The 27,727-nt window shown below is 42.6% G+C and overlaps 1 protein-coding gene across 2 annotated transcripts; it reads left to right on the forward strand.

Annotated features, from left to right (window-relative positions):
- Positions 1 to 357: 357 nt before the first annotated feature.
- Positions 358 to 27,454, forward strand: RNF122 (ring finger protein 122). 2 transcript variants are annotated; one of them, XM_089537629.1, is made up of 6 exons: positions 358 to 654; positions 10,343 to 10,499; positions 19,755 to 19,800; positions 20,639 to 20,680; positions 21,684 to 21,766; positions 25,525 to 27,454. In XM_089537629.1, exons 1-6 carry the CDS (start codon positions 630 to 632, stop codon positions 25,637 to 25,639), a joined length of 468 nt encoding a protein of 155 aa, XP_089393755.1. In that variant the 5' UTR covers positions 358 to 629; the 3' UTR covers positions 25,640 to 27,454. The 2 variants fall into 2 exon arrangements, with proteins under 2 accessions (XP_089393755.1, XP_089393756.1); XM_089537630.1 differs by having other exon boundaries at positions 21,687 to 21,766.
- The last annotated feature ends 273 nt before the right edge of the window (positions 27,455 to 27,727 follow it).

Consider the following 27,727-nt stretch of genomic DNA (forward strand, 5'->3'; position numbering starts at 1 on the left):
ATCTTCCTTATCTGTCTGCCTATCTATCTATCTATCTATCTACCATATTTCCTTTTCTTTCTTTCTTTCTTTCTTTCTTTCTTTCCTTTTCTTTTCTTTTCTTTTCTTTTCTTTCCTTCTCTTTCCCGTTGGTCCGAACAGTCACAGATTGCAACCAAAAGTTCCAAAGCCAGCCTATCCCAGGGCGGCTCTTATTGATCCCGCCCCCTATGCAAATAAGCCCGATTCGCTGGGGGCGACGATTGGCTGGGGGATGCGGAGGGGGCGGAGCCGGGGTGCCCAGGCTGAGTTGTTCCCGAAGCCTAGTAGAACGTCGAGAGGAGAGACTGAGACTCGCGTCTGAGAGGCGGCCGCTGATTGGCGAAGACACTCGCCTCTGATCTCCAAGAAAGACGCGTGACTGCTGCACGTCGGAATCCGCCTCCTTGGTCCCTGCACGCTTGTTTCGGGCTGGCCTTGGCTCGAGTTGCTCCTCCTGATCCATGGAGGGAATGTTTTGCAAGTTGCTCTAACCTCCTCCCCTCCCATCAAGGGCTTGGGGTGGAAAGTTTGCGTTTTGTTTGGCATTTGGGCATTGTTGGCTCTGTTTTTTCGATCTGGTTTCGGAAGCGACTGCGCTGGGGACTCTGATGCACCCGTTCCAGTGGTGTAACGGTAAGCTTTGCCTTCCTCCCCATCTAGGGCTGAGGATGATGGAGAAAGGGGGTCCCAAACTCCTTTCCAACAACAACAACCACGATCATCCTTATAGTAAGGGATCGGGGCTGCCAGGTTTTGCACGATCTTGGGGCGGAGCTGAAAGGCCAGCCCTCTTTCTTTCCATCTTCCTTTCTTGCAAAACAGAGGAGCCTCTTGGTTGTTTCAAAGCAGATCTTTGCAGCACTTCACTGAAAAAAAAAGTTGGCAGCAGGAGCTTTCCTAGGCTTGAGCCTTCTTCCTCAAATGTATTGGTTTCTTTTCAAGCAATGGAATGAAACACTAAAGGGTTTGGAAGGAGCATCCGAGCCAAGAAGGCTTCCTCGATCCCTTCTTCTTTAGTTTCTTTGTTTCCACTTTTGGGGGAAACAGCACCTCCTGGAGGCCCCCGATTCAAATCCTCAGCATCGCCCACCTCTTTGGCCCCAGAGTGGTTTTAGAGGCAAGCTGGCAAGCTGGCATTTTGCAGAGAGAGAGAGAGCTTCTAACTCCACTGCTCTGAGTCTGCATCCGCGCTGTAGAATTAACCCGGTTTGGTACCGCTTTAACTGCCCTGGATCAAGGCGGTGGGATTCTGGGAGTTGGAGCTTGTTGTGGGTGGCCCCAGAGCAGAGCATCTACATCTATGCAGCTTGACACCACTTTCACTGCCGTGGCTCACAGTGCTATGCAATCCTGGGATCTGTAGTTTGTTGTGGCACCAAAACTCTCCAACAGAGAAGGCTAAGCAGCTCACCAAACTCACCAAACTGCAGCCCCCAGAATTCCATAGCACTGAGCCATGGCAGTGAAAGTGGTATCAGACTGCTTTAATTCTACTGTGTAGATGCAGCATTGATGGCTGCTCCTTGTTACAGAGACTTTTGAAGACTAAACGTGTTGGTTTCCGACTTATAGGGTTCAAAGATATGGCCATGTTAGTCTCTAGAATCAGGCTGCAGAGAGATCTCGGAGCGCCTTTGAAAGAAAGAAGTTGGCAGCAGGAGCTTTCGTAGACTCCAGTCTATTTCCTCAGATGCTTTCTCATTCAGAAGGGATTTGCCCTTGCTTTCCTCTGAGGCTGAGAGAGTGTGACTTGGTCCCCTAGTGGGGTTTCATGGCTGAGCCAGGATTCGAACCCTGGTCTCCAGAGTCATAGTCCAACACTCCAACCATTGCCACACACTGGCTCTCACAAGTTTTTAAACATGGGTTAAAGATGGCATTAGTAATGTGGATTTGCTTTTCACCAAGTTGGGTCTTTGCTGGTGTGTATATTCTGTATAGTGTCAAAATGTGTTTTAAAGCTAGCGCTTTGAGCCATCACTTGCAGTCCTGTCATCGCTTCCCTTCCAGTGAATTCCCAATGCATTCCCCTTCTCCCTCCATATTTTTATTCCCAGATCCTCTTGACTTTGCTGGGGCTAAAGGCTGCATCCTATTTCCTCACCCAGAAGCAAAAGTTACACGAGTTTGCCGACGAAGGGAAATACAAAGTGATAAAAACAGACCACAATGCAAAACTGGAAATTGCAACGATATAACAAAGAGGAAGGGGTGTTGTTAAACGAAAGATGTATCTGAAAATGTCAAGTCCATGGCTAAAAGTTGGCTTGAGTTGCTGAGCGGATCCCATTTCAGTTGGGCCTTTAGACTGAAATGGCAGAAGTTTGGGTTTTAACACAGACTGAAAGTTTCCTACTGCAGAAATTGGCACTGCTTTAGCTGCCATGGCTCAGTGCTATGGAATTCTGGGATCTGTTGTTGATGACGCCAGAGCTCTCTGACAGAGAAGGCTAAATATCTCACCAAACTACAAATCCCAACGTTCTATTGCATTGCGCCATGGCAGTTAAGGTGGTGTCAAACTGCATTAATTCTGCCATGGAGATGCCGCCTCGATGACTGCTCCTTGTTACATAGATTTTGAAAAACTAAAAAGCATTGGTTCTGGTGCCATAATAAATGACGGTTCCCAGAATTTCATAGCATTGAGCCAGGGCAGTGAAAGCTGTGTCAAACCGGATTATTCCTGCAGTGTAGATGTAGCCTGACCTAACCATCCTGGATTTAGTTCTGCTGTAACTATGGAAAACAACAACAACATTGTGTTTCTTTTGGAATTCCCCCTCACATATATAATGGAGAGAAGGAAAAATGTGAAATTCCCCATCTGGAGGCAAGGAAGGAAATTGGCATCTTTGCCCAGTTTTTTTCTGGAGTAGCTTCGCTTCTTCAAATCCAGTTTCTCTGTTCAGTTTTGGGAAGAAAGGAAGGGGGGGGGGGGTGTTTGGTTGAGAAGGCCTAGCAGATGGTGGCTGCTTTTGTAAATGGCTAATGGTTAATTAAAAAGAGCAGAGCCCTGCTTGGGATGAGCCTGGATTAATTATTTCAGGCAGCTTTTTGTTCTCTGGCTTTCTTCATCCTTCTCTCTCTCTCCGCCCCTCCCTTTCCAAATTTCCCTCTGTAGTTTTCATGAAATTTAACTAACCCCAGGCCCCTCTGGGCCATGTGCTTCAAAGACAATGGCAGGGAAGAGGAGGAAGAGACAGCGAAAGGGGGGTTGATGGTTTATTTTGAGTACACACAGACACTGAAGAATCAGAGTCACTGACTCCATTGACCTCCTTGGCTTCAACTCTCTTGCTAGCCATTCCCCTCTGCTGCATATCTGTGTGGAATGGGAACAAACACAGAAAAACAGGAAAAATATTTTTAAAGTCCCTTCTCTCCATCCTTGAGGCCCACAATCATGAAGAGCATGAGAACTCCCTTCTCTTCATCCTTGAAGCCCACTATCATAGAGATGAAAAGTTCCTTCTTTACATCCTTGAGGCCTACTATCATGAAGAGTGTGAGAAGTCGCTTCTCTCCATCGTTGACGTCCACTATCATGAAGATCATGAGTTCATTCTCTACATCCTTGAGAGCCACTATCATGAAGATCATGAGAAGTCCCTTCTCTCCATTTTGGAGGCCCACTATCATGATGAGCATGATAGTGGGCCTCCATCTTTCTCTCCATCTTTCAGGACCACTGTCATAAAGATGTGAAGTCCCTTCTCGCAGTCCTTGAAGCCCACTATCATGAAGAGTGTGATAAGTCCCTTTTCTCTATCCTTGAGGTCCACTATCATGAAGATCATGAGAAGTCCCTTCTCTCTATCCTTGTAGAGAAGTATCCTGGCCTACTACCAAGAAGATGCAATCAAGTGGAGATCCATTTAATCCTTTCCCCATTGAGTTTGGAGATGCACAGTCTAAGGGCCAGAAATGAGTACATTGATCTGGAAAAGGTTTTGTTTTGTTTTTGAAGGATGGCTTCCAGAATCTCCCAACTCATATGGTCACTGGGATTTAGGGAGTTGCAGACCAAAACATTTTGTACACCAAAAATAGAGAGGCAGTATAGTGTAGTGGTATGAGCATTGGACTACGACTCTGGAGACCAGGGTTCAATTCCTGCTTGGCCATGAAACTCACTGCTGACCTTGGACAAGTTACATGCTCTCAGCCTCTTCAGGGGAAGGCAATGGCAAACCTCCTCTGAACAATTATTTATAAGAAAACCCCATAATTCGGCATAAATCAGAAATAATTTGAAGGCACACATCACACAGAGAGAAAAACAATAACTTTTTCAAGCGCTGCTAATTCTTCTTTTTTAAAAGTTGTAGAAGAGTCACAGCTTTGAAAGATGACTGCACCACATCAAGACCTTTTTTCACAATTGCACAGGGCATCTGTCACCTGTGTTTCAAAGTTATTACATCAGTTTCCTTTTATCCATCCATCAAGCAACATCTGTAACCTGTATCACAGTAAAAAAACAACAGAGACTTTAAAGACCAACCAATTTATTATAGCATGTGCTTTTGTGAGCCCACTTCATTTGATGTGTGACACATTATCCAAAACCGCATGCATCTCAAGTAGTGAAAGTTTATGCCAAATAAAACTTGTCAGTCTCCATTGTTTTTGCTGCAGCAAATTAATACAACTCACTTTTTGGAAATGATATCAGCATGATCACTCTAACTGTGTTCATCCAGTGATCATGAATGTACTGAAAACCTATGGGCAGCTTATGGACTGAGTGAGGAGGTGACCCCAGCCCCTGCTCCATCCATGAACAACAGCTGTGAAAGTCTCTGTGATTTCTCTGTTCTTTAACATTGGCACAGTGCTTTCAAATGTTCTAAGGGCTGCATGTGCTTAATGTAGTTGTAAGCTTTCCAACAACCCTGCAAAGAGAGGCAATATTTCTATCCCCTATATTGCAGATGAGGAGACTGAGTGTGTGTGTGTATTTGGCCTAGGGCCAGTTTGTGAGTTTACAGCAGACATAGTGTTTCCATATTTTCAAAATCACAATAAACAACAGTCAAAATCCATGACACGCAGGGTTGGCAGATAGAAAGTCACTTTTAACAAGTTTGTGTGCTACCTAAATACCAAATTCAAGTATTGATTTCAGTTATACTTAGTCATGAGAAATTAACGTAATGTCCACATTCATGCACACATTTCTGTCTTTCTCAAGGGCCCATGCTCCCAGGATTTTGTAGCCTCTCATTCAGTCCATATATAAAGAGAAGCTTTCCAAATTTCAGATAAGGGGCATCCCTTATAATAATCCAGGACTTCTTGATTGATAACCACCACAGAAGGCCAATTCAAATATTAGATGAAGTGAAGAACTGCCTCAGATGGCAGATAATAAGGGACAGTATTAACAGCCCTCCAGCTGCTCCTTCTTTGCCTGGCTATTTTCCTTTCTTGGATGGTAAGAGCTGTGTGTGATGAACAGCTTGTTGTGGATCTTCTAAGAGAGTTGCGGCCTTCAAGTGTGGCAACCTTGTCCCACTCACAATATCAAAGTGGGATTCAGCTGCCAGCCTGGTTGGCTTCTCTGTCTGGAATGGAAGCTAGTGCCATCTTGTCCTTTACATTGGGCAGAAGAATGTCTTGGGGTGGCCCTTCCACCATGACTATGTAGCCTTCTATCCTGTATCCTTACTGTGTTGAAAATGCATGTTCTTTCTTTGTTCTATTGCTCTGATTAGCATGACAGCCAGAACATTTAATGTGATCCCATTCATCCTTGTAACAACCATCAGATATATGCTCATTTTAGGGTAGTGGGTGCTGGAGGTCAGACATTAGCTTTCTTCAGAAGCCTGGAATTAAAGACAAACTCATTATCCTCTATCTTTCACTTCATCTTTGCAGCCTTCCATGTGGTGGCAGTTGAAAGATGATAGATTGCACCTTAGGGTCACCATTAGTCAGAAATGACTTGAAGGCACACAACAACAATAGTGTGGTGCGGTATTGTTCTAAGACTCCCAGAATCCCCAGCCACTTTATCCACTGGTCTGGTAGCTGGAGAACTGTGGGAGCTATGTCAGAAAAAAATATTTCTTTTTGCATGCTTTGCCATGGAGAAGGAGACAGGATCAGATTATGTACAATGAAACGGAGACAAAGGAGTTTATCGCATTGCTTTAAAAAGTGAGTTACCACTGCTGAGTTCAATTCTAATTCAGTTTTGGAAAGAGGCTGGCTGAACTCGGATTATAGCCAGAAGTTAACCGGGCTACATTTGGCCAGGGGCATCAGCAGCAAAATGCATGCGATAACATCCGGATATATCCTGAATTAGAATTGAATCCGGCAGCAGTAAGTCACTTTTTTAAGCAATGCGATAAACTCCCCAGTCTTGTTATGTTTGGGGAGGGGGGCATACCATTCCTTCCTCCATGGCAAAAACAAAAGATGAAATCTTATCCTTATAACACTAAATTTTGGAAACTCATAAAACACAAAGGCTCAGTGCAGTATACAAGATTGCTCCTGTGATTCTGAACTCAGCCTGGCATCACAAAGAGGCTTCATGCTTCTCCAGGCACAGGAGAAAGACAGAGGTGCTCCTTTGTCCTGGGTTCTTACCATGGCAAAACATATATTCACCAGTGGCAAGCTGGGGAGAGCATTTATGAATCCTTGTCTAGGTACCTGAGCAGAAATGTCAAACACAGACAAGCATGCATTATGCATTGAGTGTCTACTGCAGGTGGACTGATGGATGTATGAGTCACCAATGACCTTGTCTTCCAACAGCCATTGCTAATTTAATTTACATCTCAGCCCTGAAACTGTGGAGTTATACAAAGGGATCTTGTAGCACCTTTGTGACTAACTGAAAGAAAGAAATCGGTAGCATGAGCTATCGTAGACTTCAACCTACTTCCTGAGATGCATGTGGAGTAATAGTGAGTCCTGTGCATGTGTACCATCATCTCACTGCCTAGTAAACAAAAGCAGATACATGACATCAGCAGCTTCCCATTGTCTACTAAACTAGTGAACTGATCGGGAAAAAAGGGTATAAGATTGGTTTGGTATGCTTTATTCTTGACAAACCCAGGCTGGCTCCTATGATCGCTGCACTGTCATCACAATATTTGCACAAACCCCTGTTTAATCGGTTCTAACATTTTTTCTGATTTTGAGGTCAGGCTGACTGATCTGCAGTCATTCCTTGTAAATCTTGATTTCCAGACCTTTAATCATCTTGATCATCCATTTCTTGACACACTATAACTTGTCCATAATCTTCTTGAACTGTGGTGCTCAGAACTGGACACAGTATTCTAGGTCAAGTCTGACCAAAGCAGAATAGAGTAGCACTAATACATACCCTGATCTGCATACTATAGTCCTGTTGATTCAGTGCAGAATTGCATACTGGTGACTCATGTTTAGCTTGTTGTCTGCTAAGACTCCTAGATCCTTCTTCTAAGGATTTCACACCATCATGCATGGTTTCTCCACACCTACCATTTTATCATCTCAACAGTCCTGTGAGGTAGCTAAAGTTGGGGGAATGTGATTGGTATAACATTCTTCAATGTGTTTGGCAGCTGGATAGGGATTTCAATTCAGATCTCTCAGTCCTAATACAGAGTTCTAACTACTTCTTCATATTGCCCTTCTCAAAGATCAACATTGTACTTATTGAGGTGAAAAAAAGAAGCTCCAGTTTAAGTCAGAGTAGAAAGGCACGGGAAAGAAATGTTTAATTCCCCCCTCTTGATGCCATTTTCCAGATCTAAACCCCTTTGGTCTGACCATAATCAAAGCTCGCTGTGGCTCCTTTAAAGTTAAAAAGAAAAAATGTGAAGGGATTCCATTATAGATCACTGCTATCACATCAGATTTAGCCATTAGAACTCGAGCCTTGGATGAAGCACTCAAAGCATAGAAGTGGCTATTAATAATTAAGAGCTTGAGTCTGGAGTCTGTAAATCCTAAAGCTCTGGCAAACAGAGAGGATTTTATGGGATAAGTTGTAGCCCAGTAGCAAAGCACAAGTATTTGGTGGAGAAGATACCCAGGGTCTGTCCCCGACATCTCTGTTTAAGAAAGATCACTTGAGAGGATGAGTGGGAAGATCTTTTTCTGCTTGAAACCCTGGAGAGTTACCGCCAAACGAACTTGGTAATATTAGCCACCTCTGGTACATTTGGCTCTCCTCATTTATGGCTTTGACTTTTGCAGATTTGATTATTTGCAGATTTGATTAATAGGTTATGGTATGACCAACGAGGTTTAGATCAGCAAAATGGTATCAAGAGGTGGGAATCAGGAATCTGTAGGTCCTCCAGCACGACTCGGATGGACATTGACCATAGGGACACACTGGCAGACCTAGAGATTTCTAGAGAAAACACTTCAAATAATAAAACTTATTATTATTATTATTATTATTACTCTTTGCCAAGTTCCCTCAGTTTCTGAGGGAGACTGTACAAAATGTGTGCAGTCAATCAGTATCTCATTTCCCCACCTCTTGACTCAATCCATGTTTTGAAAATTCTCCAAGATACAAATGAGCTGCAATATTCCCACTTCAGAGAACATTTTCCCAATCCAAAGAGGAGGCTAGAGACTCGGTGATGCACGAAGGATCATGTGCACCACCCCTAAGCAGAACTGTCTAACCCCTGTAGACAATTCTGCTTAGGGCTGGTGAACATGATCATTCACACCACAGCCCTCCTGCTAGCCTTGACCTGTAGTGCCAGAGCTCATAGCTGGCTGTAGCATCAAATGTTCAGGCTTTATCCATTTGTGCTGAATAAGCTAACTGTGGCTTGGAACTGCAAATGGGAGAGTCAGGGGAAGGTTAAATTCAGTGTACTGGGATGCCCAGATGCCATTCACATTGCAAGAGAAACGTGGGAAACAGCCTGACCCCTCTGTCTGCCTTTTGCGGCAACATAATCTGCAGAAGTGAGCAAGTTTCATTGGCGCATGTCTGTAAATCAAGCCTCTCTAAAAATGCTTAAATATGGCAACCTTAAAGCTCCCTCCAGCATTTCACATACAAAATGACATGTGCGGCCAGGTAATATAGTGGACCCTTTGTATCTACTGGGGTTTGGTTCCAGGACCCCACCTTGGATACCAAAATCGGTGGACGCTTAAGTGCCATTAAATACAGTGGAATAATAAAATGGCATTCCTTCCATAAAATGGCAAAATTGAGGTTTGCTCAATTTTTATACTTTAAAAAAAATATTTTCGGTCCTTGGATGCTTAAATCTGTGGGTATAGAGGGCTAACTGTATCACAATGTGTTCAAAATGGCATTAGGTTATTAATGAGGAAGAACACACAAGCCAAGAAAGGCTACAGCAGTTTGCTTTTGCCTGACCCTACAGGGAAGGGCAAGATTAACCTTCTCCTACCTGCTGAATCATTTGAATGCAAACTATTTTTGCCCTTTGGGCTGAGTTTGCAGCAGTTGAAGCAAGATGTCGACAAAGGATTAAAGGAGGATGAGATGGAGACTGGGACATTTTAAAAGCAGCTGAAAAAGTGGGAGAACAGAGGATTAACTAGGACTCTCCCTGCCTAAATGGGACAATGGAAGGGCATGTGATATGCCTTCTTTTGTGTGGATAGCATCATCTTGGTGATACAGAAGCCAGCTACAGCTGAGATCTGTTTTCGTATATGTGCCTTATCTTGCAAACACAGCAAGCACAAAATCCTCCGTTGTCCCTCTCAACATGGTGCCAGGGTATTGGGGGATATTCCTGGTGCCTTTTGAGAGAGGATGCAGTCCGCAGAGGAAAATAGAGATATTTGGAGGCAGTTCATGGTGCTGGGATGTATGTGAGAGTGGAGTGAGGAGAGTATTTCTCCATGTTTGCTTGTCATTCAGAAGCTTTCTGCATGACCTTGGGGCAAAACCTGCTCTTCTTTAAAAATAAAAATATGTGGGATTGGGGCTTTGAGGGGACAAGGACTTTCAGGGGCTGCAAAAGTGAGGTCCAAGGACCACATGTGGCCTCACTATGTCCACCCCTGTTTTAAGTGCTGAGCATTGTTGCATTTCCAACAGAACCCATGTCAGAGAGGCTGTGCCTTCTTTTAAAGAAAATGAACCTATTTAGTACCTTCCAGGAGTGGCAATTTTTTTAAGGTCAGAAAAACAAACAAATATGGAGCATCTATTCTAGGGGATCAAGAAAGATTGTTCTGAACATTACATTGGGGAAGGCTGTCATACTTTGTTAGAGATTAGTGTTATTCGCCTCCTGTTTTCTGCTTTATGTCCTTTGGGTGACTCTGGTTTCTTCTACCTTATTCCCAGGATGCTTCTGTGGTTTAGGGCTGATTTACACCAACAAATCGTGCACGATGCCTCCCATCACTTTCCAAGACTTACCCCTGAACATCTACATGGTGATTTTTGGCACTGGTATCTTCATCTTTGTGCTGAGCCTCATCTTCTGCTGCTACTTCATGAGGTGAGTCATGGTCCCAAGGGGACCCTGAATGCAGATGGCAAAGGAACAAGGAAACTTAGGAGGTGCATCTGGGGCTCTGGCTACCGTTGTTTCTCCTTAGCTGTTTTCAAGGTAATCTAGGGACATGGAGAAGAAGGGCAAGTGGCACTTGGAATAATTTTAAGATAAACATATTTATCTTTTGATCAGAACAGAACATTTTCAAGCCACCTCCTATGGTCTCCATATGTGTTTTTTTTAATATATATATATTTAAATGTGATTGTTGAGCGAGATGAAATTTGATTTTATTGTTATTGGCTTTTTTAATTAAAAAATGAAATCATTAGGGTTTTTAAAAAGAAATGCTGAGATTTACAGAGAAATCATGGGATTTACAGAGATTCATCACTGTTGCCCCCTAGTGGTCCATTTTGTTATTGGCGCCTTCAAAAAATGCTACTTTTGTAGTTTCCTTCAACAGAGGATGAGATTAGAAATACAATGCATCTGGAAACTGCCAGCTGGTGGAAAGCTATCCAAAATCATGGATTCTAGCAACTTATTGAGTCAAAAATCAATGCTAGAGCACATGGCTTGCATGCAGGGGCCATTTCAGTCCCTGCCATTTCCAGTTTCTAACAACCCCAGTGCTCTCTAAACATCCTCCTCCTCTTTAGATCTCCTTCTCCCTTGCAGTGAACAACAAGGTAAAAAAATTTATATGTTGCACCACATTATTCTTCTTTGACTGGCAATGGCAGTCTAAGGTTCCAGGGGGAGATTGGTCATTTCCTGCTAGATCTTTTTTAAATGAAGGTGCCAGTAAATGAACATGGAATTCTTTCTTTCTTTCTTTCTTTCTTTCTTTGCTTAATGTTCATATTCTGGCTTTCCTCCAGTGAGCACACATCCGAACACTTGGTTCATCTTTTCTGCCCATTATCCTAACAAGAACACTGTGCGATAGGTCAATGTTAGAGAGAACAACTGAATAAGAACTTGAACCTGGATCTTCCCCATCTCAATCCAGTATCAGTTTATCCACTACAACCCAGTGCTGAAAGGACTAAACCTGGGAACATCTGCCTCCCTCTGGTGTTCAAATAAGAGAACCATGGAGGAACGTGACACAAAGGCTGACTCCACACTGCAGAAACAATCCATTTTGACACTACTTCAACTTCCATGGCTCCATGCTGTGGAATTCTTTGAACTGTAGTTTGTGGTGGCACCAGAGCTCACTGACAGAGAAACTAAATGTCTCACAAAACTGCAGTTCCCAGAATTCCAAAGCATTGAGCCATGGCAGTTAAAATGGTGTCAAAGTAGATTTTTTTCTGCAGTGTGGATGCAACCAAAGTAAACCCTGTCCTGGTCTGAACAAATGTGTAGATATTGGTCAGAATTCACTAAGGCGGTTATGAATACGTAACCTAAGAGTTTTGCTTTGGTGACAGGTTTGTATCCATGATCCCTACATATTCCCTAATTTAGAGGGTAAGCAGAAACTGTGAAAGTCCCCAAATCCCCATTTACCAGGGAGCAGCCACTACAATTGATGGAGTTCTCTTCCCCTGTCAATTGAAGAGCAGCTGATGTTCCCTCCAATGCAAGTGATTGCCAGTGCAAAGGGAATTGCAACAAGGACCAAGCCAGAGAAGGCTCAGGGGAGGCTTCCCAATTGACAGTGGAACAGACAGACCCCCATCAATTGTAGTGACTACTGCCAAGGATGTGGGGATGTGGGGTTAGGCCAGGAGACACTTCAGAGCTACAGAGCTACGGTGGTTACATATTCATAATTGCTTTATGATTTCTGGCCATTGCTCTAAATTTGGCCCATTTTCCAAGTTGGTGTTGACATTGTTGCTACTATGCCCGTCACGAATGTGTAATGACTGGTGGGCGTAAGAATGCAATGTGGGTGCAACCTTCATTGGAGGAGACTTTGCCCCATGCCGGGTGTGCTAATGGATTAGAGAAAGAATGAATGTCACTCTGTCCTGTAAAACCCCTGAGCCCATGGCTTCAGCTTTATAGACAATGAAGCTTTTACCTAGTCCCCCAAACAAATTTGGAATTTTGAGTATGATTTGGACCATGGCCATATTAAGCAAAGCCTGGGTCATAACCTCCATGGGCAGTTCAGTCCAAAGGCTGACATGTCATTTCTGTGCAAACAAAGGATGCTGCTCCCATTTCTTAGAATCATAGAGTTGGAAGGGACCACAAGGGCCATCCAATCCAACCCCTGCCATGCAGGAATTCTCAGTCAAAGCATCCACATTGACAGATGGCCATCCAGCCTCTGTTTAAAGGCCTCCAAGGAGGGAGATTACACCACTCTCTTAGAGAGTGTGTTCCACTGTCGAACAGCCCTTACTCTCAGGATGTTCCTCCTAATGTTGAGGTGGAATCTCTTTTCCTGTAGCTTGCATCCATTGCTCCAGGCCCTAGTCTCTGGAGCAGCAGAAAACAAGCTTGTTCCCTCCTCAATATGACATCCCTTCAAATATTTAAACAGGGCTATCATATCACCTCTTAACCTTCTCTTCTCCAGACTAAACATCCCCAGCTCCATAAGCCATAGATCCATTGCTCAGAGACCCAGACTGGTATTAAGTTTCAATGCCCACTACGGGGGATAACGGATACAACAGCTGTGGACTTGGTATTTAAACTCAAATATTTTTGAAACTGCAGATGGGGCAAGGATCCTAAGGTGTCTGGAGAAAATACAGCTTCTTTCAGACCATTAGCCCAGTGTCCAGATCAGATCTGTAACTTTCTAGATGACAGTTCCCAGAAACCTCCAGGAAGTACAACCATGGCCATGCCTAAGAATCTTAGGAAGAATCTTAGGCATGGGATGCAAATGTAATAGCTCACACCCTCCAACTATCCCTGGAGGGATAGCCTGACTATTTGTCAGGAAACACCCTGATTAATCTTTAGTTGTCCAATTTTTTCCAGCCACTTTTTAAATGTCCCATATTCTTTTTCTTCTTTTCACTTTCCTCCTTTGTCTTCATTTTACTTCAGCTGCTGCAAACTGAGGTCCAACTGCAAACATAGGTTGCACTATGTTTGCACTCAGGAGTGGGAAAGCAAAGGAGTGGATAGAATCTTGCTCTTCCACTTTCCTCTATCATGAAGAATAACATAAATATCTATTATGCCTCACAATCTTTGTTATGATCATAACTAGCTCCCACCCCCACTTCAGTCAAACAAATCAAAATATTTTTATCTTTCCCCATAAATGTATGATTTCCTTGCAGATCATCTTTCCAGGACTGTAGATGTTCATGCTTTAAAGCTTTCTGAGTGTATACCTGATCTTGGAAGCTAAGGAAGGTCTCCGAGGCAAGATGTGGGAGGGAAGGGCTCTTGAGTGCAAGCACCAAGGAGCCAATGTTATCAAGCAACCAATCTAGCACTTGGAGGGGATGCTCCTCTAACTTGCTAAGGAAGGTCAGCTCTGGCTAGTACTTGGGTGGGAGACTGCCTATGAATATGCTGTGAATCAGATGCTGTAGGCTATATTTCACAGGAGGAAATGGCAAAACCATCTCGGAGTATTCCTTACCTGAGAAAACCCTGCGAAATTCATGGGGTTGCCATACGTCAACAGGCAACTTGAAGGCACATACACATTTACATGTATGTACTTGTGTTCCAATGTAATGTTGTGCTTTGAGCATTATACTAGGACTCTGGAGACCAGGGTTCGAATCCCCATTGGGCCATGGAAACCCACTGGGTGACCTTAGGTAAGTTGCGCTCTCTCAGCCTCAGAGGATGGCAATGGCAAACTCCCTATGAAGAAACTTGCCAAGAAAACCCTATGACAGGTTTGCCTTAGGGTCACCATAAGTCAAAAACAACTTGGTGGCACACAACAATAACAATAACAACAACAACAAATTTTTGTTCCAGTCCCATGAAAAACAAACAGCCAGTGAGGTGCTGCCTAGCTAAGTGGGTCATGTCTTGCTCATATGCAACAGGAAATAGTAGGAAGCTGGAAGGGAAGGTCTTATTCAGGTGGCCAGAGCAGATCCATTGTTTCTCAGGGGAAGAAGAGTGATGTCCTGGTTTTATTGTCTATTTATGGAAAACCTATTTTTAAACTTTGCAATAATCTGCAGCCAGGATGTCTAGAACGAACCAAGCGGACGACACAGAGGAGCTGCCTGCCAGTTCATTTTGAAGCTCTAATACCATCAAAGCACTGCAAGAAAGACCTGGTGAACTTAGGCTTTTCCAGGCTGGCCAATGTGTACCCACTTCTAGAGGGAGTTTTAAGGGTGGTCTCCAACTCTCTTTGTTACGAAATTTGAACAGTGGGTGAGCTTTTAAAAGTTAACTCTTTCCATATTAAGTTCCCAGAATTCTCAAGTCATCGTGCTCACTTGCCATATTGGCTAATGGATTCTGGTGCTGTAGTCAAAAAAAAGTAACTTTTCCAAGCTCTGGGTACTTTCACTGTAGTTTTCTCAGTGATGATTACTTTAAGCTTTTCAAGAGCTGAGTTTGCTCAATCAAGACCCATAGCAATCTGAAACGTTTGCAAGTCCTCGACTTTGCATTGCTAAACCTGAGTTATTAGACAGCTCAGGTCTAAGACCTTGCAAGCAGAACAGCCTGCACAATGCACACCAGAAGCTGCTACAAGCAAAATATCTAGTATAGTCATCCAATATAAGTTATGTTTCAGCATTCTTACATCCATGTACAGATCTTTTGTGATTCCTATTCCAGAGCCTGCATAGTTCATATTGCTAGTTCTCCATGTTGAAGAGGAGTGCTTGGAAGTAACTCATTAGAAACCAAATGTTACAGCAAGGTCACACAGTGGGTTTACATGGCCGTGCTGGGATTCAAACCCTGTTCTCCAAAGACATAGTCTAACACTCAAACCACTATGCCATGCTGTCTTATCTGGAATATCAGTATACACAGGGATCTTGTCGTATCTTCGAGACAACCTCTTTCACCAAGATAATCTCAAAGGTGCTATGAGATCATTAGTTTAACACAACAATTGAAGGACTTTAGTGGGGGAAATGTCTACTTCTGTATAGTCCAGCACAACATTGGTTTGATGCAGGCGGGAGGACTTGAAGGCGGTAGACTTGAGGGGACTTGTGGAAGTGGATTGAAAGTAGGAGGACTTGAAAGGATAAACTTGAGGGAGGCTGAATGTTCTCAGTCATCAAAATAGAAAGAGGTAATGCATATTTGTTCTTAGTTTGGAACAACACTGATGTAAGGATTAGGGTGACAAACAACTACGGGGCAGCAGAAGTAGTGGTGGATGATGCTGGTGGAGGGTATTTCAGAGACAGCAGCAGTGAGACAACACCTAACACAAGTTAGTACTGCGAGTGAACCCACATGCGAGAACCTCTCATTGGGAAAACCATATGATGAAATGAAGCGTTGTACTCAATATTTATTTATAATTGGGCCACAGGCATTTATTATATTAATGAATAAAATATGCCCAGTCCAACATCATAAAATCAATTTTTACATCCAATGTATAAAACATTGTGCGTTTGCATATTTCTGTTTCATAAAGCATCCAGAATGTTTGCATATTTTTATTGCTGTGATACATTCGGTGATTCTAAATATTTTATGTGGCCGTGGCATTGATTTTGTCAACAAATTGTATATATTTTGACGTTGTGATGTTGGGTCAGGCATATTACATTTGTTAATATAATAGACGCCTGTGGCCATGCTATGAATAAAGATGGTATACATTTTTCATACAACAGTTTGTGCATCTAGCATTTATATTTATATACGTATTACAACAGGATACATCTGCGTAGGGTTTGCAGGTGAACAATTGCAGTTGTTTCCTTAGCTTCTGTGGGACCACAAAGGGAGCGCCTGCACAAAAGCATAGGACTCTTCTCTTCTCAAGGACAGCACTACAACATTTAGCATTGCTGATGTTATCATACCCTCCAACATTTCACAGATGAAAACTGGGACATATTAATTGGGACTGTTCCTACCAAGTCAGGACTGTTGGAAGATCATATGCCATAGGCCCTCAAGTCAACTCATACTCAGGGTGACCTTCTGACAAGGAATACTCAGAGAGAATTTGCCATTGCCTTTCTCAAAAATATAGCCTATGGTGGTGGTTCCCAAACTTTGGTCCTCCAGATATTTTAGACTTTATCTCACAGAAGCCTCAACCAGCTTGGTCATCTGTCAGGAATTCTGGGAGCTGAAGTCCAAAACATCTGGAGGACTAAAGCTTCTGAGATCAGACAAGCTATCAGGGCTTTTAGGAATTTCAAGATACAATAATAAAAATGGAGCAAAATGGGGAGAATCTCCACATCACTTGTTCTCATGCTCCCTAGTTCAACTGGAACAAACAAGCACAGTTGCCACATCCTCTGCTTCTGCTTCTGTCTCCAAGGACTGAGTTCCCTGCCCGCAAAACACATCAGGAGGTGGGAAGTTTGCTATTTCTGTAGTCAAGGGTGGCACCTCCCTCTTGTTCCTGCAGCTGTGTTGTTTAGAATCTGCCCAGTTGTGGGCTGTGTACACAAACAGCAGAGGTCCTGCACTTAATCTGGACCTCTATTACCATTTCATCCATGAAATCAGGACAGACTTTGAACACCCCTCTTCTCCTACCAGGCCTTTCTGTCTGACCCCCCTCCCTGCCAGTTTGCTAAAGGTTTTTGCTCCATCTGTTGTGTTCTTCCATAGTCGTATGTTCTTCAGCTGTTTTGAAAGCCAAGATAGCATTCTTTTGTCCATAGATACACTAGAGAAAAACACTAAAACCATACAGTCTCTGTCAGTAGGGATGGATGGATGGATGGATGAGTCTATTTCTGATCCACACCAGTTTTTTTGTGTATCAGTTCATAACAGTGTACCTATTTCTGTATTAATGTGTGATTTTTAAAAATCTGCACAAAATGTCATGCATGAATACATGCTTAAATTAATATTTCTGAACTTATTTGCTGAACCAAATACCCATGTTCTAAATGTGGGTTATCTATGTGCATGTTGAGAACTTGACTTAATTGATTGTTCAGTTAGCTGAATTAGATTTATTGACAAAAAAGTTCCCATATTAACACAGCACTGAATTTATACAATCTGTTAATACACTCAAGTGCTTACAGTACAACTGCTTATAAAAGTTGCAGGTGGTAAGTCTGATGCATATTAGGAAGGCCTCCGCTCCTAACATGACATACAGAGGCATCCTTGAGATTTCACATTTTGCTCTCCTGTGATGTACATGACCATAACCTCTAAGATTTCACAGGAGAAAACCAGGAGAAATATGGCCAAGCAACATCCGAGTGTGCTCAAGATGAAAAAGATTATTAATAAGGAAGAATAGACAATTTAGGAGAAGTTGCAGCACTTTGCTTTTGCTTGAGCCTACAGGGAAGGATACGATTCTCCCTCTCCACTCCTCTGCCCCTCCTGCTAATGTGAATGCTTTTTGTACTTTAAACTCAGTTTGTACCAAATGAAATAGGCAGAGAACAACGGAGAAATGTGGGAGGATGAGAGAAAAATTGAGACATTTTTAAAGCAGCTGAAAAAGTGGGATGGCAGGGTATTGGCAGGACTGTCCCTGCTAAATCAGAATAATTGGAGGGTATGACAACATGGCGAAGTGGTTCGAGAGCTAGACTATGACTCTGGAGACCACAGTTCAAATCTTCACCCAGTCAGCAAACCCACCAGGTAACCTTGGGCAAGTCACATTCTCTCAGCCTCAGAGAAAAGCATAGGCAAACCCCCTCTGAACAAATCTTGCTAGGAAAAACCTTTAAGTTGGAAATGACCTGTAGGCACACAACAACAACAACAACAACACTTTCTAGTTAGACTACTGAAAAGTGGCATAACAGAGGATTAATTGGGACTGTCCCTAGCAAACCAGGACAGTATGCATAAGTCAACTCTTGCTTGGTCTGGTTGGTTAGTTGAGCTATAGAAAGATTTGCCTTCTGGGCAGAAGTACTCCTTCCAAAGCAAGCCAGCCAAAGTTAGAACGATTGGACACCCCTATTATTTGGGGGGGCCCAAATTCCTCTGCATTATTTCTTAGTGAAACACAATGTTCCTGGTTAGCAATATGCTCATTGCCTTTCAGAGCAGTCATGTCAGTCGATATAGTGGCTGCCTCTTCTCCGGCCTCTGGCCCAGCCCTTCTTGCTACTTGGGCACAAAGGAATCTGTGTCAGTGCAAAACAGAACTATTATTCACAGTCAATTTTCTGCCTCCCACAACTCAAGCCAGCTGGTTTGTCTTGCACAGTACTGAAGGGGCATTTGTCCCCTCTGGCTTTGAATAACTCAGCTTTGACCAAAAGGTCTGAGCTCCAGAATGGGAACAAGGTCCACCAGTAACATCCTTGGAGATTATATCTTCATGTCCAGTAGCAGCTGGTGCTCATATGCCACTGAAATCTGAATTTTACAGCTGAACAGAAATTTTATTTTTGTCTCTGCCTCATTTTTGCAGTGGTACAAAAAAGTTCTGAAGGGAAAAATGCTTAATGGACCAGTTCCCATTGACTTTAAAAGCAGCCAAATGATGTCTCTGTGACCAATCTGTGCTTTTTAGTTTTTTTGTTTTGTACTAAATGGGTGTCCATGGACCATCACTCAAAAGTTTACCCAGTATAGACATTATTTAGGCATTTTTTTGTTTCTTGCTGGTTAATTAAACATAAATCAAATACAAAGAAAAAATAATTAACAAAAAGATTGCTTTGTTTAATAACAGCAAAGTAGGCATGTGTAGTGGTTTGAATGCTGGCCTAGGAGTCCAGAAGACCAAGGTTTCAGTTCCTCTCAGTCAAAGAAATCAACTGGATGAGCAAGTTACACTCTCTCAAGTCTTAGAGGAAGGCAAGGGCAAACCACCACTGAATAAATATTGCTGAGAAAAACCTGTGAGAGGATCGCCAAACTTTGGACTCAACCTGAAGGCATATAACAACACCATGTGTATAAGTGCTGTTGTCTAACAAACCATTTAATTTGCCCCAGTACTTGCCTTGTATTCAGTTTTCAAAAATGTGAAAGCCTTCTCATAGGACAAAGAACTCAGCACATTTCTGTTAGCAATAGTAAGACTAGAGAACCAGCCAACACATCTGCATGGGGCAAAGTTGGAGGAGCGTGGTGTATGATAATGTTGATGTTAATACTTCTTTTACTGACTTTGTTTTTTTCTTCTGCTTCTTCCCTTTGTAGCAAACTTCGACATCAGGCACAAAGCGAAAGATTTGGTTACAAAGAGGTAAAAGTGCAAAGGTTTTTTTCTTCTTCCCCCAAATATAATGAAGGGGGTGGTTTCGTTCATAAAAGGGTGGGAAAGATGTTTGTCTCTGTATCACGGTTGTGGCTGTATTGGCAGGTTGTGATAAAGCATAGTTTACTTTTGCATAGCCTCCAAAATTTCACAGATGAAAACCAGGACACATGTGGCCAAGCAAAATCACAGTGTGGTTAAGATGGCAAAAGTTAATGAGCTGTTTGGGAAGGTTGGAAGAAAACAAGATTTTCATTTATTTGTTTAACTTAATGGGTCTGAGGTCTACAGCCCATCTGCAGTCGTCCATCCCTAGTGTAGTTCGTAATTCCTTGCAAAGACCTCTGCTGATTGGCAGGTACTCAGTGGTCTACTTGAACCACCCAGTAGTCCCTTGATATTCTGCCCATGATCTGCTTTCATGTCCATCATCAATTCATCGCTTACTTACAGAAGTCAGTCTCCAATGTGGCTGGAGCAAAGAACTGCTGAGTTACAGGCAGCTGCTGGAAATGCAGAAATTGGACACAGTGGCAAGCAAACAGTCAATGCTATATGCTACTGGGAAAGGACAGAGAAACTGTAGAAAAGAAAAACTTTGCTAATGGGGAAAATAATCTGAAATGCAAATGGACTGTGCCTGATCTTTCCACTCAGAAACCATGTGTGTGTTATGTAATTTCTGCATAAACCAAAATGTTCCATGTTCAGCAGCTGCCACTATCTGCCTGCACAATGGCCAGCAGGATTAAAATACATGTCCTGGTTATTCAGTACCAATGTCCTGATCCTAATCTGCCTCTTTCGTTCTCCTTTCTTCCCCCAGGTGGTTTTGAAAGGTGACGCCAGAAAGCTAAACTTACATGGGGTGAGTAAATAACTCACTTTGATCAACAGACGTTGCCAGCCTTTCCCCAAAACGTTGAAAGGAGGCTCTCCTTAAGTTTTGTTTCTAGAGGACTGTGAGTGGGGGGAATAGGAAAATCATAACTGGTTTCAACATGTGTGGGTGAATTTATTAAAATATACAGGGATGCAGGAATATCAGCATTACAAAAGCAAACTTTTCAACATCTTTATAAGTGACATGAATGATGGAACAGAGGTCATATTTATCAAATTTGCAGATGATACCAAATTAAGAAGGGTAGCTAATACTCCAGAAGACAGGATCAGATCTCAAAATAACTTCAACAGATTGGAGAGCAAGTCACGAATCAAGATACAAGTCAAGTGAGAGCATCAATTAATGTGGAGTTGAATCCAAGTCGAGTCATTGAATCTGACTTGAGTCTGAGTCAATGACTCAAATCTGCATCACTAAGGGCCTGAACAGACAGGCCAAAATAAAGCTGCTTTGGGTCACATTGGAGGTATGCTGTTTAAATGACACACCCCTCTTAAGAGGTCAGAAGCTGTGCCAAAGCTGCACTCTAGTCCTTAGGACTGGAGCATGGCTTTGGTGTGGCTTCCAGCCTCTTTGCATGCATCATTTAAACAGCATCCCTCCAACGTGACCCAAAGCAGCTTTATTAAGTCTGGAGTAACTTAATCAGACCAGATAAGAAATAGTCTTTGGCTAAGTCATAGACGATGCCAGTGAGATATGTCCTATTCCTCAGTTAGCCTTCAAGATCAGGAAGACCTTCATTCAAGCAAGGATCCCATGGGTATACCTTCCATCCATAGCCATAGAGTCAAATGACAGAAGCCAAACTGGGTCTGCCATCCATTCTAAACATCTTTCTCCAGTCTGTTGACCTGCACAAAAACATGAGCTTCATTTTTGGCCCTGCGATGGGCAAGCATGCTGCTGCTTTTGTAATATATGCCTATTTTCTCTTCCTCCTCCTCCTCCTCTTTCTCCACAGCAGACTTGTGCCGTCTGCCTAGAAGACTTTAAAGTGAAAGATGAGCTGGGAGTGTTACCATGCCAACATGCCTTCCACAGAAAGTGAGTAGCTGCCAAGGACAGCCAAAATAGCTCCTTTGTGCCTCTCGGCTTGGCACACAGCCCAGCGCTCAGTCAATACCCTTCAAGCCGGTGGTTGGGAAGAAGAGATGGGCACCTCTAGAGACAAAAAAACCCAAGCACAACCATGATCTCTTCACCCATGGGAGGGAGCAAGGACATGGGGAAGGAGTCATGCCTAGGCTTGACTCAAACTGGAAGACGAATCAAGGCTTAACTATAGCCTGGATTCTTGCCAAGCAGTCAGATCTATGGAAAGAGGCTAAAGAAAGATGACACACACACCATGAAAAAATTAGGACTGGTCCTGGTTTGTTTGATTGGGGAGCAAGATTGACATGAGAAGGGCATTTGGCTAAACCTACAAAGGAAAGCGGAGAGGGATAAAACAATCAAAGAAGGGAGAAAAATGATTTAGGGTTACAAGACCAGTGTAGAGAGGGGCTTCTTACCTCCCTCTCTTCTTCTTCTCCCTCTCTCTCTCTCTCAAACACACAGACTACTACTACTATCACCATACCATTAGGTTGTTTTGTGACTCCTGAAATGGCCTTAACCTGAAAATGAGGTAGTGAATTGGGGAGTGAAAGATTTTCCTCTCCATAAGCTGAGCTTGGAACTAACTAATGACAAATAACCAGTTCCTTGTAATTAGTTTGTTTCCCCAATAACAAGAGCATCATTGTGTTATATCATAGCTGTAACTTAATAAGGTAACTTGTTACTTTCACCTCTTTTGCAGTAACTGTGGTTTTAGTTCATTTCATAATTATGGAGCTATGGCTTGCCTAAATTGTAGAGGACCATCAAATGGTTCTGGACACGTTGCAACTCTGCCTTATGCTTGGTTATGTCTGTTAAGGGACAACAACATGGATTAGAGGAGAGCGCCTAGCATTCTGATTCTTTAAAAAATCCTATTTTTCATAATTTTGAGAAATGAAAAATAAAGCAGTACTTTGTCAATGTAATGGTTAGAACCTCTAACGACAGCTTTTGTGAGGCTTGGAACTATGACTGCAACTAATTACCTTTAAAAATAGCTTTCCGAGCCCTTGGCATCTGCACACAGAGTCAAGGATTCCCCACGCTGGCCCAAATGGATTATGACTCCATATTACCCAGCTGTGCTCAGAAACCATTTTTCAAAACATTTGTTATTAACCCTTGAGTGAGGTTAATGCAACAGATGCCCATGCTCTGGGAGCTCAGCCAACAGAATCAGTTGCTATGCCTTGGGGCTAAAATGCCAACCTGCCTGAACAAACGCATGTTCCCTGGCATTTCCAGGAGAGAAAATCAGGACACAAAGGGAAAGGATGAGATAAGGAGCAGGTGAGGCAAGTGACTGGGAGAAATCAGCACTTGGATTAATCGGCACCTTCTGTTCCTTGACCTTCTTTTCTCTTCTTTTCCCTGCATGAACCTGGTTAGATGACAGTAGGGCAAGGAGCAACAAGAAAGGCAAGAAAGGGAACTGAACCAGTAACTCCTGGTCCAGAAGAGCTGGAAGCAGTATATATGTACAGTCTGCCCTCCACAGTTAGATTCTTTATCCATGGATTCAAGAATCCACAGTTCAAATATATTCAAATATATATATATAAATTACAAAAGCAAACCTTGATTTTGCCATTTTATATAAGGGACACTGTTTTACTATGCATTCTATTTAATGGGACCTGAACATCCATGGATTTTGGTATCTTTGGGGGGGGGGGGAGTCTGTAACCAAACCCCAATGGATACCAAGGGCCCAGTGTATGCGTTTTCCGACATCATGTATGGAATGAAAGGCCCAAGTCGTATTGATAGTCCTAACTAGTCCCAACTAGAGGAAGACATTAAGGAGATTATTGCATGGGTTTTTATCCCATCGTTTTCCCAACGGGATAAACATGTGTTTAACTTGAAAGACAGGTCTTACCACATTCACCCATCTGAAGCCTGACTGCATCCCAGGCTTATCGCTTAGCTTGAAAAGCCTGGGTTGCAGACAGGCAACACTTTGTTGAGCTTTTCATATTTCATAAGCCTGGGTTGCAGATGGGCTGCAGACAAGTGAATTTGGTAATCCCTGTCTTTGAAGTTAAACACACGTTTATCCCGCTGTGAAAATGATGGGATAAAAACCCATGTGATAATCTCCTAAATCAATAGGATTTACCTTAGTGTCAATTCACCATTCAACAAACGATTCAATGAGTCTACTCTACTCGAGGCTACCAATAGGATTTAGGTCAGGGATAGAGATTATGTGGCCTTCCAAATGTTGTTGGATTACAATTCCCAGCATTCCTCATCATTGGCCATAATGGCTTTTACTGCTGGAAGTTTCAGTCCAAGAAAATGTAGAGGGCCACAAAATCTGTGCCCTGATTTAGTACCCCCCTTCTCTTTCTCTCTCACACACACTCACACACAAGCAACATATTACTGTATTTCTATTGAAATTAATAGTTACTGTTTTTTAAATTTACATCTATGCATATGTTAGCCTAGTCAAATCTGTATCGCACTAAGTTTGCATCTGGTTGCTGTCAGTCAGAGAAATATCTATAAGGGCAGCTTATGGTGTCTGAAAAAAGATTAAGCCAAAACATTAGTTTACAAAAAATAAAAAGAATTAAACAACATTATTCTTTTAAAAAACTGATTTCAAACATTTAAAAACAATTAAAAACACTTAAAATTATATTTAAAACATGTGCTGTAATTGAAACTAACACTAAGATTTAGATCTGGAAGTCTTATATGTGCTTTTCTTTTAATGAAATGGTTAAATAATTTATAAGATGGGGGGATCATACTTTGATTTAATAAAGAAGGGCTGCTTCTTTATTTGCTAGATTTCCCCCCCAAACTGGCGAGGGGGCAATCCAGGGAGGCAAACCAATGGGCAAGAGGGCAGGTGATGCTCAAAGACCTTGTGGTTCCTATTCCTGCTTTGCAGAATGCAACAAAACTGCACCCTGCCCTGAGGAGTTTAACATTCAAGAAATGGAAATTGTGAAAAATGGGAGCAACATGTGACTTATTTGAACGGACACATCTTTAGATCTGGTTACGGGAATAGTCATGGGAATTTGGAAACCAAAGTTGGTTCTGCAAGCCTGAAGCTTGCCTCTTGCTCAGCTACAAGACCTTGCTAGAAAAGTCCTGTTGAGCTTTTCATATTCTGCTCTCCAGTATTTGGCATCAAGTTAGTGACTTACACCAAAGTCTCTTTTTGAATGGGGTATATTTCTCTTGCCATTGAGCTCTGTCCAGAAACCTGACAGGTGCCAAGCACTGAGAGAGTCTGCTGCTGCTGCTTACTGAAAGAAATAGGAAACAGGGATGTGATTCAAACAAGAAAGATCCCACGGCTCTGGGCTCCTGGGGGAAGGAAAGTGTGGCGTATGCCATTTGAGAGTGCACCTTCATTTTGTCTTCCAACCAAGCTAAGACCATCTTCTCTTACTCCACTCCGCATCATCCCCCTGGTTAGCCACAGCAGCAAAGGTTCTTCCTGGGGCTTGGGAGGATGCAGAACTGCACATGCAGAGCAGCATGCCCATGTAGGATCACCACTGGTATTTTCGTCCCACTATCTTCTCACTCCTTCCCACTATCTGCCTTGGATCCCTCCAGCGAGAAATGCAGCATACAAATGAAATTAATAATAATAATAATAATAATAATAATAATAGTAATCTTCTACCACTCACTCTCTTTCTCCTTTTTTTGGCTACCTACAGGTGCCTCGTAAAATGGCTGGAAGTCCGGTGTGTCTGTCCCATGTGCAATAAGCCCATTGCAGGCCCCACAGATCCTCACCAGAGCATCGGGATCCTCCTAGATGAACTGGTGTGATATCAACCCATGCTCAACTGCTTCCCCCCAAAATCAGAGCCTCTGCTGACATGGACTGTTGCCTTGGGGGTTCTGCACTTCAACCTGTCTCCTAGCCAGAGGCACATCTCACCGGTACAGTCTTTGCCTACCTAAACTAGTGGGCTGTTCTCAGTGCCAAGATGGAAGGCAAGCTGGTTTTGCCCTCCAGTCTGGGAGCAATTTTCAGGGGAAGATGGATCGGATCAGCACTGGGACCCACACACTGCAGATCACTGACACGTGAAAGACTTGGGAGTCAGGAAGGTTGAATCTTCCCCGGAAATCCTGTGTTGACAGTGCAAATCTCTAGCACCAGATTTTTGCCACTGGACATCGTAATGCCAACTGTGAGATTAAAGTCTTCCCTTCATCTAGGACCTGCTGGCCAGATGCAACAAAATGGCAAGCATCTCCTATGTCTTATATTATCTACTTTATCCCAATATCTCCTACTTCTGTTTTAGCAGGTCTACTCAACCCTACCCTTTTTGTAGGAAGTCATCCTTTCCCATCTGGACCCTTTTGACCCCTCCTTGTGAGGAGGAGGTCATTTTTACAATAAATAAAGAGCTTTAGCTTGGGAGCTGTCTGAGTTAGACTTATTGCCAGGTTCTGCCTAGATCCTTCTCTACAAAACCTACTGTCATTGTTTACATAAGACTGAAGTGGAAAGCCTTCTGCAAAGTATGGAGCACACTCCCCTGGCTACCAGAGCACCAAAGGGATCAGTGTATCCACACAGCAGCATTTGAACTGTGGTTTGGAGTGGGGAAAAGGGGCCAGACCTTGGTTCTTGACATTCCTTGGGGCTACCAAGGAAAGAGACATGAAAATACGCATGCAATTCATCTTTTTGATTTGGAAGATGGATGGGATGTATTATCTTAAGTGGCCTTTGAATTTTTTTTCTCCTTATTATTCTATCCTTGTACAGAAGAAAAAGTTACTTACTCTGAATCCTGGATGTATTTTATTTACTTTTTATATTTTCCATTTCCTAAATGATAATGTTCTTGTGTGCCTTCCAAGTAATCTCTGGCATATGGGAACCTTAAGGAGAACCTATCATGGGGTTTTCTTATCAAAATGTCTTGAGATGGGGTTTGCCTTTGCCTTCCTCTGAGTCTGAGAGAGTGTGACTTGCCCAAGGTCACCCAGTAGGTTTCCATGACTGAGCAGAGGTTCAAATCCTTGTCTCCAGAGTCATAGTCCAGTGTCCAAGCTGTTATGCCTCACTGCTGTTAAGCAATGCCTCCTACATGCAGCATCAGTTAATGGTAGGTCTGGACAAGAGGATGGCACATAGGATTAAAAATGAAGGAATATTTTCCCAGCCTGCCCTCTTTTTCCTCCATTGTTCTCTCTGTGTGTCTCACATTTGCACAGAGTACATATATCTGCCTCTTTACAGGAATTAGTCTAAGGCTGTTGTTGAGCCCATGGTTTGTATGCAGAAGAGCTCAGATTCAGTCACTGGCATTAAAAGTCAAGGTAGATCAGGTGGAAAGAGACATTCCTTTTAACCAGAGTGACATTTGTCTCACTGCCAAGACAAAACTGAGTTGTCGAGTGGTTGAGACTGGGCTTTCCAGTTAACAGCATTCAAACTGTTAAACTTCTTCCTAAGGGAAGTCAAGCTGTATCTACCCCTGTTGAGCTTCCATTCGGCAGTTATCTGGCTTTTGTTTGGTTTAAAATTGGTTTTTGAACTGGATTTTAATGTTCTTTTAAATCTGTTTTTTTTTAATAAGATTTTTTAATTGCACATTGTTTTGTAGGTACTGGTGGGCAGAAAAGCAGGCTAATAAATACTCTTTAAAAATAAAACTAGGATATCCTAATCACTTGGCAACTATCTGTTTTATTTATATTCAGAATATATGCCGAAAACAGGATTAGACTCAGATAAAGGAGATGTGAATGTTGGAGGAGGAAGCATCAATGATTTAAGATATGCAGGTGATTCCATATCACTAGCAAAAAAACCCCAGCTGAAATGAAATAAAAGGTACTGGAAAAGGTTAAAGAAGAAAATGTAAAATCAGGGTTACAGTTGAATATTTAAAA

The sequence above is a fragment of the Sceloporus occidentalis genome, unplaced genomic scaffold, assembly GCF_023333645.1.
Source record: "Sceloporus occidentalis isolate IW3139 unplaced genomic scaffold, rSceOcc1.0.p SCAF_9, whole genome shotgun sequence".
In the NCBI taxonomy this organism is placed as follows: Eukaryota; Metazoa; Chordata; class Lepidosauria; order Squamata; family Phrynosomatidae; genus Sceloporus; species Sceloporus occidentalis.